This window comes from Tamandua tetradactyla, chromosome 5 (genome assembly GCF_023851605.1).
Source record: "Tamandua tetradactyla isolate mTamTet1 chromosome 5, mTamTet1.pri, whole genome shotgun sequence".
NCBI lineage: Eukaryota > Metazoa > Chordata > Mammalia > Pilosa > Myrmecophagidae > Tamandua > Tamandua tetradactyla.
In genome coordinates this window covers 44372583-44384853 of record NC_135331.1, presented here as the reverse complement: position 1 = coordinate 44384853, position 12271 = coordinate 44372583, and the positions used below count along the sequence as shown (strand labels likewise).

The window sequence follows — 12271 nt, the reverse complement described above, 5'->3', positions numbered from 1 at the left end:
TTTTTTTTGAAAAATGCAGCTTTTTATCCTTCCTTCTTGGATTCAGTGTTCTCTCCCCAGGGAGAAGCTGTGAGTCCTGCCCTCAGTGAAAATTGCGTGAAATTGTACCCTAATGGCATGAAAACCCGAGGATGCTCGTTATGTTGCCTTTGTCATGCGTTTGGAGTTTGGTTTCAGAACAAATGTGCTAAAGAACAAGTGCAGGCTGGTGGTTTCTTACCTGAACTGCTGCAATATTTGAATATGTTAGGCACATATATGTGTACATATAAAATTGATTTTATCTGAGGGTGCTTTCTATACCAGCTCATTATTTTGTGATTAAAGCACTCCATAATTCATGCATATTATTGAAATAAATATGACATCCCCCCATATATATATATATATATGTTTCTTACCTCCTCTGAGGGACGGCCTCTGTGAAGCTTATTTATTCAGTGCTGTACTAACAACCACCAAGCAAAAGGCACGTACTATGCGCTGGGCTCTCTATGAACCACTTACCATGATTTCTTATTTCATTTAATCATCACTTCCACTCAAAGTTTTCATCAGCATTAGTTTACGTTCAGAGTCTATTATTGGTTGATTATTCAGTTTAGAGATCAGAAGAGGTGTAAGAGAGAGAGAGGTATGAGAGCTGCAGGAACTTGCCTGAGGCCACCAGCTGGCTGTGCAGCAGAGCTGGCATTAAGAACCCAGTTCTATCTAAATTCCCAGCCCACATTCTTCTGTCCACTGCACCACACTGCCTGTCATTATCCTCCTTGCTTGTTTTCTAATAATGTGGGAAAATATACAAATGCCGGCTCTCAGAATTATTCTCTATCGCAAGGGCTTTTAAACTAATCCATGACAGACAGCCTGATGTTGGACTATAACATTCAGATGGAGGCAAAATCCTGGCCAGGTTTTAGAATGCAGGCGAGTTGTACTCAACAGGCTAGAACTTTATCTCTTGAATTCTGGGTTAAAGCGGTTCTAAGTTTGAGCTGAGTGTGTACTGCAAATCTTTAGAGGCCCTCCACTCTCTGAAGTGTTTGCCCTCTTTGATCAGAACTGCTTCTCCCAGGTGTATGGAAATTCTCAGGCCTGGGAGGATAAGCTTGGTGGTACTCAGAGACATGCCCGTATGTCTGACTGCAATGTGTCCAGAGGGCTAATATTTCACAATATTCCAGCAGGGAACAGAAATGCTTTGCAGAGCAGAGGTTAGCTTAAGAAAGAGCTGCTGTGGTTTCAGAACAGTGCTCTAAATATCACTGGATTGTTCAGAACCTGCCCCACTCACTCCCTTTCCCTTTTCTGCTCTCAGGCACTGAGACCCATTCAAGACCCATGAATGGGTATACCAGCGCTTTAGGGCATTGAGTGGCTCATGCCGACATGGGTGCTATAAATCTAAAGATTATGTGTGCGTGCTGATAATAAAAATGTACTATGAGAAAGATTTCTAGTTAAAAAAAAAAGAACAAAGTGATACCTTACAGCTAGCTTTTGCTGTCAAGGTGAAAACCTTCCTTCAATGCTGCCTCTTTCTTCTCCAAGGAAATTTGTCTTTTTAGTCTGTGATAAAGTTGCAGAGATTGCAAAAACACATGTCTTTCAGTCCCAATGTCACAGCCCAGTAGGTGAGATTGAAACACACACACGTGCACAGATGGAGTTGTCATTGGATGACATGACAAGTCCTCCAGAGCCCACCAGACTGATGGCTGAGGTGGGACACAGCCAGCTACACGCAAGATGAGACGCTATTTTGAAGCCTCCGTGTTACTTTTCTATTTAAAGTTACCAGTTTGAGAAGGAGGTTCCAATACCTAAGTGGAGAGCATAAAGCAGTTAGAGTCTAACGCCATCTGGAAAGCCTTAGGAGGTTCACATTATCTTTGCACCTGCCACTGAGAAGAAAAACCAACTCTGATTTTTTAAAAGGGACTGAAGTCATTTAGGTCTTGCCACAATTACTCCCCTGGGCAGCCCTGGCAGAGCACACTGCCATCCCAGTTGCAACCTCTTCTCTCTTTACCTTTTCACTTTAAAGTGCCTGATTGGAAGAAATCCAACCACAAAAATGTCAAATGAAGCTCCACCCACTGGATTCTCCCACCATATCGAGGCAACATCCTACAAGCACTAATTTGTCTTTACGACGTGCCTGCAAACTCCGTGAAAGAGGTGGCAGCCGCTCTGTTTTCCAGGTGGCAGAGATGAAAGTCAGAAAATTAACAGTCCTACCTGGGAATTATCATCAGGAATGAGGGAAGAAAACACCAAGGGTCCAGCACCTTTCCCAAGACTGAGGCCTTGGGACTTGCAATATCAAGCTCGTTATGCAAAGGCACATTCTAAACTCCTTTGTTCTAGATAGCATAAAAAAAGAATTGCATCCTTACCCACCAGCCCTTAGAATTTGTCCATCATTCTTCCTGCGCTTAGATTTTGCGTTGGCTTAAATGGCATATATTAGGAAAGGCTTGGTTTTTGCAAGTAATGCTGAAACTACTGGGCTTATTACACAACAAGTGAACTTAAGGAGAAAGGTGCTTTATTTATAGCACCACTGTATCACAATTGAATTTCCTTTTTGCCATGGCAACATGAGGCAACATGCACAAATTATGCATTGGTGGAATCTCACCAATAAAATATATTTAGAATCCTGCTTTTGGGGGGGTAGCTGGTAAAAGGTGTCTAACCGAAAGCAATACGAATGCTGAAAACTGAAAATTCCAATCAAACTGACTATGTGGCATGCCAAGAAAAGAAGGGGGGTGTAAGATTCGATGGGATTCATTGGGTAGTGCTTTGTTTTGTTTCTGCAAGACTCCTTTTAAACCAGGTGTGTTCTCAGCTGTCATCTTAAGGTTTAGCTCTTGGAATTCATACCCAAAGTGCCATGACAGGTCAAGCACGACATTTTCCTTCACATCAGAACTTCTAAAGGCAGGAGAGGCTCTCTCAGCTACTGTGAATTCTCTGTATGGTCACTTTGTGGGTTGGCGATTTTGTATTCATGAACAATTCATTTTCCTCCTACTCTAAAAAGTAGAGCAGCTTTGAGTTCAGGAAAGAAAACTGGGTTATTTAGCTAGGGGTGCTGTAACAAATTGCCACAATTTGGATGGCTTAACAACAACAGAGGTTTATGATCTCACCATTCTGAAAACTAGAAGTCTGAAATCTAAGTGTCCACAGGCCCATGCTCCCTCGGAAAGCTGTAAGAGAGAATCCTTCCTTGCCTCTTCTAGCTTCGGGGGTTTGCTAGCAATCCTAAACTTGCAGATGCCTCACTCTAATCTCTGCCTCAGCCGTCACATGGCCTTCTCCCCCTATCCATGTGACCAAATTTCCTCTTCTATTAAGAGTACCATTCATACTGAATTAGAGCCCATCCTAACCCAGTTTGGCCTCATCTTAACTAATTGCATCATCACATTCGCAGGACCAGGTTATCGACTTGAACCTGTCTTTTAGGGGGTGACACAATTCAACCCCAAACAAGAATTGTTGCATAAAGTAACAACGCTGTGGTGTCAGCAACTCAGAGTGTGTTCTCCTGAGCACCAGTTGAACTTGCCTACGTTACAAAGATTCTGTGAAACAATATCATAGGTATACATACACTAATACATTCACACAGGCATAATTTACAGGAGCGTTCTTTGGTTTAAAATCAGCGAGAAGATCAATCTCAAGTTCAAATGGAACGGTATTTCATTACAAACAGCTTTCAGTTTCCTAGTTGGTTTATTCCAAGCTTTCCAAATTTCAGTTATTCCATGCCCTGCATATCTTATTTTGATTGCATATACCCTTACAAGAAGAGTGCCAAACACCCAAGGAGAGCCTTGGGGGAAGAAAACCCTTCACAAGAGGGCCTAAGAAAGAAAATGTTTATTTTATAACTAAAGAGCGGTTACAAAGCCATTTAGAATTTGGATGGGCCTGGAATTTAAACACATGCTGCTGCTTCAGTGACACATCCTCTTTGTTTCATCTCTATTTGTAGCCAGAGGGTGGATGTGCCCCACAGTTGATATGTGAGATGGTCATGTTATAGTGTGAGGAGATGAGCAAATCCCATGTCCGCTGTGAGACGCACATTCTTTTTTAAACTATCAACTAAGGCCAAGATGTCTTTTAAGCACAATAATACAATTTCTCTGTGGTAGCTAAAAGCGAAAAGCTTAAAAGAAAAGAAGTCTCTCATTCACCCACTCACCCACATCTGAAAAATTTAAATGAAAGAAAACTAAGAGATTTGAATTGAACTATTGAAAAGTCAAAATGTCAAGTTATTAACCTTTAAAATTTAGGTTTACAAAACATGAAAGTTTTTCTGAATTTGCCCTATAATAGAATTTGATCCTGAACACAGAGATTTTCTGAGGGACTGAGAAGAAAAGAAACTGAATGGCAACCGTGGATCCTTCTGTTATAGGGAGAAACACCAAGGCTGAGGGGTCCATTAATGTTGTTTAACATCACGCCACAATAATGAATTTTTCCATGCAGCCTATTTTTATCTGTTTAAGTATATATTTTTAAAAATATTTTTATTGAGAAATCTTCACACACTGTTCTAGTTTGCTAGCTGCCAGAATGCAATATACCAGAAACGGAATGGCTTTTCAAAAGGGGAATTTCATAAGTTGCTAGTTTACAGTTCCAAGGACGAAAAAATGTCCTGATTAAAACAAGTCTATAGAAATGTCCAATCAAAGGCATCCAGGGAAAGATACCTTGGTTCAAGGAGGCCGATGACTCTCAGGGTTTCTCTCTCGGCTGGAAGGGCACATGCAAAGTCTGCTAGTTTTCTCTTCTGGCTTCTTGTTTCATGAAGCTCTCTGGCGTTTTCCTTCATCTCCAGAAGTCGCTGGCTGGTGGACTCTGTTTCGTGGTTCTTGTCATCCTGTCGTCCTTCTCTGCCCTCTCAGACTCTCCAAAGGTCACGAGCTGGTGAACTCTGTGGTTCTCTCAGCTTCGTGGCTCTGCTCAGCGCTGCTGTGGCTTTCTCATTGTTCTCAAAAGGCATTCTCTCCAAGAGTCTCCTCTTTTATAGCAACCCTGTAAACTAATCAAGATTCATGTAGAATCGGTGCGGACACATCTCCATCCTCAGCGAGTTTAATACCCACGATTGACTGAGTCACGTCTCCGTGGAGATAACCTAAGCACGTTTCCCACCTATAGTACTGAATGGGGATTAGAAGAAACCGCCGCTCCCACAAGATTGATTAGGATTAAAGCATGGCTTTTCTAGGGTACATAAATCCTGTCATGGCATACGTACAATCAGTGGCTCACAATATCATCACATAGTTGTATATTCATCACCATGATCATTTTTTAGAACATTTGCATCACTCCAGAAAAAGAAAAAGAAAAAACAAAAACTCATACATCCCATACCCCTTACCCCTCCCTCTCATTGACAGCTAGTATTTCCATCTACCCAATTTATTTTACCCTTTGTCCCCCCATTATTTATTTATTTTTTATCCATTTATTTTTACTCATCTGTCCACACCCTGGATAAAAGGAACATCAGGCACAGGGTTTTCAAAATTACACAGTCATATTGTAAATGTTATATCTTTATACAATTGTGTTCAAGAAACAAGATTACTGGAACAAAGCTCAACAACTTCAGGTACTTCCCTCCACCCACTCCAATATACCATAAACTAAAAAGGGATATCTATATAAAACATAAGAATAACCTCCAGGATAACCTCTTGGCTTTGTTTGAAATATCTAGCCACTGAAAATTTATTTTTTCTCATTTCTCTCTTCCCCCTTTTGTTCAAGAAAACTTTCTCAATCCCACAGTGCCAGGTCCCAGCTTATCCCGGGAGTTCTGTCTCACATTGCCAGGGAGATTTATGCCTCTGGTAGTCACGTCCCACATAGACGGGAGGGCACTGAGTTCACCTGCCGAGTTGGCTTAGAGAGAAAGGCCACTTTTGTGCAACAAAACAGGTTCTCTGGGGTGAACTTGTAGGCCTAATTTTAAGTAGGCTTAGCCTATCCTTTGCAGGAATAAGTTTCGTAGGGGTGAACCCCAAGATTGAGGGCTTAGCCTATTGATTTTGTTGTCCCCACTGCTTGTGAGAACATCAGAAATTCTCCAAATGGGGAATTTGAATATTTCCTCCTTTCTCCCCACTCCCCCAAGGGGACTTTGCAAGTACTTCTTTATTCACCGCCCAAATTATTCTGGAATATATCGGGGCATCATATAACCTGGACAAACCAACAAAATCTCATGCCTTATTCAAGATTCCATGTACTTATAGTGTTAACTAAACCGACCGTACAAGTTGAATTAGGAAATGCGCTACCCAAAATATAAATTTTGCACCCAATAAACATCTTTCCCTTTACTTAGTTTCATACAGAAGTTGAATAAATATATATATTTTTTAAAGTTTTAAATGCTGATTTCTATTTGGAACAATGGAAAGGTTTTTGTATTGGGTGCTGGTGAGGTGATGGTTACACAATGTTGTGAACATAATTAACAACACTGGATTATATATTTGAATGTGGCTGAAAGGGGAAATTTTAGGTTGGACATATGGGACTAGAATAAAATTTTTTAAAAATCCATGGAATTGCACAACATGATCAATGATCCCTTAGTTAAAAGTACAATTATAAAATGTGCTTTCGTCACTTATAACAAATGCACACACCAATGTGAGGTGTTAATTGAAGGGTGTGTATGGGAATCCTATATTTGAGCATGGTTGCTCTGTAAACCCGCAACTTCTCTAATAAAACAAAACAAAACAAAAAAAACACCAAAGTCAAGCTTTGGCAGGCTGCCAGTTTTCAACCCATAAAAGATTCTAGTCCAACTCTTCAACATTACAAATGAAAAAATCCTATGCTTAAGTCAGCATAGGATTTCATCAGAAGCGCTCCTTCAATGCTTTGTTGATTGAGTTTGTTGCCATGGGTTGAGTTCAAGAGCAAAGGAGAGTTCACTGAGGTTAAAGATTATTGTGGGAATGGGCTCTTCCGTGAAACTTTACTCATTTGATGTGAACAAAGAGCTCCTTTGTCTCTCTTTCCCTTCCCACCTTCTGATTCTTCCTTCCAACTGGCTAATGTAAGTGAGGCTGAGGCTCATTGCTCTAGAAAATTGGAAGAAGTCACAATTTCTAGACTTCCTGGCACACCCTAAGAAGGAGGTTCTGATCCAGCTCTCTGCTAAAACATCCCTCTGCTGACCACTATTAGCTGGCCTAATTTTACTCAAGGGCCTCCTGGGGACGCGTGACCAGACCAGATAACATCTCGTATTGAGGAACACTTGACTTCCAGTGCTGCACCTCTTCCCTCTGACTCTTCTGCCACCTTGCATTGGGCAACTTCTCCACTGAATTTAGCCACACCCCGCTGACTCTTCTGCCACCTTGCATTGGGCAAACTGCTCCACTGAGTTTAACCATCCAGCAAAAACAGAATATGTACCACATTACTTTCTCTAATCTCTCAACTCAGACACTGATCCCCAGCATGGACTCATCAGAAGTGCATGAAAATGAAAGAGCTGTGTAGTAGAGTACGATAGAGAATGAAGAGGCAAGAGGAGCTCAGCTTTTCCTGCCACAATGACAGTTTGCACCCTGGGCTGGTTTGAAACTGTTATGTACCCCCAGAAAAGCCAAGCTCTTCTAATCTATTCTTGTGGGTGCAGACGTATTGTTGGGTGAGACCTTTTGATTAGGTTGTTCCCATGGAGATGCGACCCACCCAATTCAAGGCGGGTCTTGATCCTTTATTGGGGTCCTTTCTGAAAGGACACAGAGAGCTCAGAGCTCAGAGATATTTGAAAACAGAGAAAGAAAATGCCCCAGGAGAAGCTAAGAGAGAAAGAAAACATCCTGGGAGAAGCCAGAAGGACCCGCAGGAGCCAAGAGAACTATTTGGAAACTAACCCAGGAGAGAAACACCAGCAGATGTGTCCATGTGACTTCCCAGGTGACAGAGAAACCTGGACACCATTGGCCTTTCTTCAGTGAAGGGATCCTCTTGTTCATGCCTTAGTTTGGACAGTTTTATGACCTTAGAGCTGTAAATTTGTAACCTAATAAACCACCTTTGAAAAATCCAACCCATTTCTGGGATATTGCGTTCCAGCAGCTTTAGCAAACTGAAACATCCCCAACAAGGATGGAAGGCACAAGCAAGAGGCATTCCACCAATGGGGTGGAGGGAACTCTGAAGCCAGAGGCATGCATGCCACAACATTTCAACAGCCATCCCAAGAAGACAAGCAGTCAGAAAGTTGAAACTAGCCTGTGTTCTCCTGTGCATGTTGCAAAAAATAAAGTTTTTTAAAAGTTAATGAATTTTCATGACAATCTTTCCTTTAAAAAAAGCTTACTTGCCTCTTTAAATAATATGGTGGATATGATTTATGTATTGTTATGCCCTCAAGGGCTACCCAAATGTGCAGGCCACTTGGCCCTTTTACTACATGGTCTATTAGAGTGGTGTTTTGGGGGATTTAACTCACTAGCTATGAGAATTCAAGACTCAAGCAATGGTTCACTGGAAAACAAGATAATGAGCTGGTGAAAATAGTAAACAATATTATACGTAATATTAAACTAGCATTCTCTACTTTAAGTACATCTTCGCCATTGATCTAAATGTAAGCCTTCCCATATGTGTGTATTGTATATGTACAAGGTAAGTGTATGTGTACATATTTGCACATATATTCCTCATTTCCCAGAAGCTCTTTTTATATATTCTAAGTATTCTATATTTCTATATTCTAAATATTCTTTTCTAATTATTTCAAATGGTCGATGTTGCCAGAAGTCTGACCATCTGTTAAATGCAATATTGCCCTACCTTGGAAACAGAAGCAAATGCAGTAATCGGTAAGAAGACAGAATTGAGGTTTTCTTATTCCACCCCCTCTGTTCTTATTTCAATTTATCTATTGATTCACTACCTCACTTCAAAACCAAACCAAAAGCGGGCCACAGTGGCTCAGTGGCAGACTTATTGCCTGCCGTGCTGGAGACCCAGGTTTGATTTCCAGTGCCTGCACATGCAAAAAAGAAAACAAAAAATTGTTTGGGTGCACAGGTAGTTCAGCGGTTAGAATGAATCGGACCATGCACCGCCCCCCCCAAAAAAACAACCAAAACAAGGTGTTCCTCTCCCTCCATAGGGCCATCCCCAATTCATAATTAAAACAAAACAGCCCTTCAGGACAAAAAACACAGCATCACCACCACACCACACCATTTATAAATGCAAATTCATTCACAATGAAGCCTTTATTTCCCACACACACAGTGCCTGCACAAGTGCATTGAGAAGCCTCCAAGATGCTTTTTGATCATGACAATGTATCAGCATCTGTCACAATGTGGCAAAATCTATACATTTGTCTGCATTCCCTCTCCCCTACCAGGTGGGCAGCATGCTGAAGACTCCCAAAGTACCCATTTGGCTGTGCAACATCAATGGAAATTACAGCGTCCTTTTTAGCACAAACAGGCAGCTCTTATCAGACTGGAAAATGGAACGTCTCTTTGATCTGTACTTTTGCAGTGGTCAGCCCTGGCAGAAAAAGCCTGTGTTTCTTACAATAGGTGAGCATTTCAGACTCCGGGTGCTGTGTGCTCTAATGTGCTGGAAGAGGGAGGGTGACTGATGTTTATCAGCTGTGTGTATATTCACGCTCGCTCTGCAGGAAAATGCTTAGACTCATTTCTGAAATGAATCCCAAAGGATCTAAACCCTACCACTGGCTGTAATGTGGGGATTCTAAACTTGCTTTAAATAGGAACAGGGGAGTTAGAAGTAGAACAAAGGAACAAACAACCTTAAGGTAAGAGAAAAAAGCAAAAAGTGAAGAGTCAACTTTTCAAGAACCCTTTTGCAAGGTCTTTTATCTTTAAGCATGAAGCATTTAAGGACTGAGAAAAAATATTGAAAAAACAAGGGAGGGGGGGTCTCCAGCTCACCAATTCCATCCCATCCTACCAGATGATTTTTGGGTGACATGAGGAACCAACCTGTTCAAATCAGTTCCAAAAAGTACTTTTGAGGACCTGCTATATGCTAGACATTGATTGGGCTAGACATAGGAGAGCAATGTGAATAAGGCACAGTCCCAGCAAACTTTTAGGAAGTTCCAGTCCAATGGGACAAGTAGACAACCAATCAGATCACTTCACTTCATTTCAATTACAACCATCATTTTTCTTTAACTCATGAGGAAAATAGACTGTTTTAGTTTGCTAATGCTGCTAGAATGAAACACACCAGAGATGGAACGGCTTTTAATAAGAGGATTTATTTAGTTAAAAATGTATAGTTCTTCACAGGAAAGGCAGCTAGTTTTCATCCGAGGTTCTCTGTTGTATGGGAAGGCACACGGTCATCTCTGCTGGCCTTCTCTTCCGACTTCTGGGTTCCAAAGGGCTTTCCCCAGGGTGATTCCTTTCTGCACCTCCAAAGGTCTGGGCTGTGCTGGGAGCGCTGAGATGGGGCGTGCTGAGCTGCTGAGCTCTCTTCTGAACTCTCTCTTTTAAGCCTCCAGCTAATTAAATTAAACCGCACTCCTTGTGGAAGGCACACTCCTTAGCCAATAGCAAATGCAATCAGCCATGGGTGAATTTCACATGCTCATGATTTAAGTCCACAGCAAGAGAACAATGTGTCATCATCACATGGCCAAGTTGACACCTGAACCTGACTACCACCTAGACTAACCTTAAATGTCTTTGAGCACTGGCCATTTTGACAAGGGAATAAAGGTGGTGAGACCAGAAGTTTGCATCTGATAGTCTTCGTTCCATTTCCATGGCCTTGCTAAAGTCTCACTCTGTGTTTCACATTATAGCCCTCCCTATAAGTAAGCTATCATTATTATAACTAAATTTGGGAAAGCATCTTGTGATTATTTTATCTGTGCAGCCCATAATTCTTTTTCTTTAATGATGAGAAATATAGATTAGCGCATTTAATTTTGTCTGACACTGACAAATATAGCCCTTATAATATGTTACTGTTTCTACCTCAACTCTCTCCTTTGAGGGATGCATCATTTTTTTATTAGCTCATATACATCATACCTATTATGTTCTGGGTACTGCAAAGAGACTTTTATATCCATCATTCCATTAAATTCCCCCAACCATCCTATGAAGTAGGTATTATGATCTCTATTTTTACAGATAAAGAAACCGAGGTGCCCAACAAATAGTTATTAACTGAATGAATGAGGCTCGGAGATATTGAGAAATTTCTCAAATGCCACACAGTTTGTATGAGACAAACTTGGACCTTGAACACAGTTCTCAGCTACCTCTCTAGAAGGCGTCACCCTTCACCAAACAATGTCAGGTGTACCTCTTACCAAGCACTGCGAAGTGATAAGCTTCCAATTTTCCCGTTTCTCATGACGGCATACAGTGGCACATACCTGGCTCTGAAAGTCGCCTCATATTTGGGGACCTGAATTTTGAGACATTCAGGTCCCCACATACACAGCACACCAGGTAACCTCAAGCTTAGTTTGTATGGGGCATGCAACACACCAATTATTGGAACCTTCCTGTGCCTAACCATTTTTAGGAGCCGTTTGCTGAGCCCACCCACTCTTCTTTCCTTCCTCGCTGGCGGCCTCTGGAACGGTGCACAGGGGCTTGCTTCTAATACCTGCTGTTCCTTCCTCAGATACTCACTCCCATTCCTGGGAAGAGGATCAGAATGGAGGAGGCACACATGGGCCAGGAAGACGGCTTTCTCCAGTTGAGATGGCAGTCAGAACCAAGTGGAGAGAGGCCACCATCCAATGGAATGGAACCATTCCCTTTTTCTAAAGAGAAAACCAGGATATGCAATGGAATCTGAAGCCATCTAACTGCACTGCTGGGTTGCAAAAGCCTAATTTGGCTGGAGACTATTTAATTTCTTCATTCCTTATTCATGAGCTCCACTAAAATCTCCATTAGGACTTTTTACATTTTTTCCTCTGTTAAACCCTCCACCGTGCTATCAATATTGCAGGAGAACTATGGACCCTTATAGTATAAAAATATAGTAGGTCTGCACTGGAACTCCTCTGTGGTTGTGTGGATTGGTTCCTTCATTTTATTCAAAAGAAAGAGGAAATTTCTCCTGAATGTTGTCTCCGAATTATTCTTTTTCTTAGTATCATTCTCTCCAGGAGTTTTGGAAGCAAGCAGCTAGCTTTCATTTGAGAATGGACTCACTGGGAATG

At 41.5% G+C, this 12271-nt stretch overlaps 1 protein-coding gene across 1 annotated transcript in view; it reads left to right on the top strand.

The window, feature by feature from the left end:
* The window catches only part of MINDY4B (MINDY family member 4B), a 34640-nt gene extending 22675 nt beyond the window's left edge, over positions 1–11965 (top strand). Inside the window, exons 11-12 of the mRNA XM_077159134.1 lie at positions 9452–9632; positions 11725–11965. Coding sequence (XP_077015249.1) covers positions 9452–9632; positions 11725–11870 — 327 coding nt within the window. The 3' untranslated portion in view covers positions 11871–11965. The remainder of the gene's footprint in view (positions 1–9451; positions 9633–11724) is intronic.
* The last annotated feature ends 306 nt before the right edge of the window (positions 11966–12271 follow it).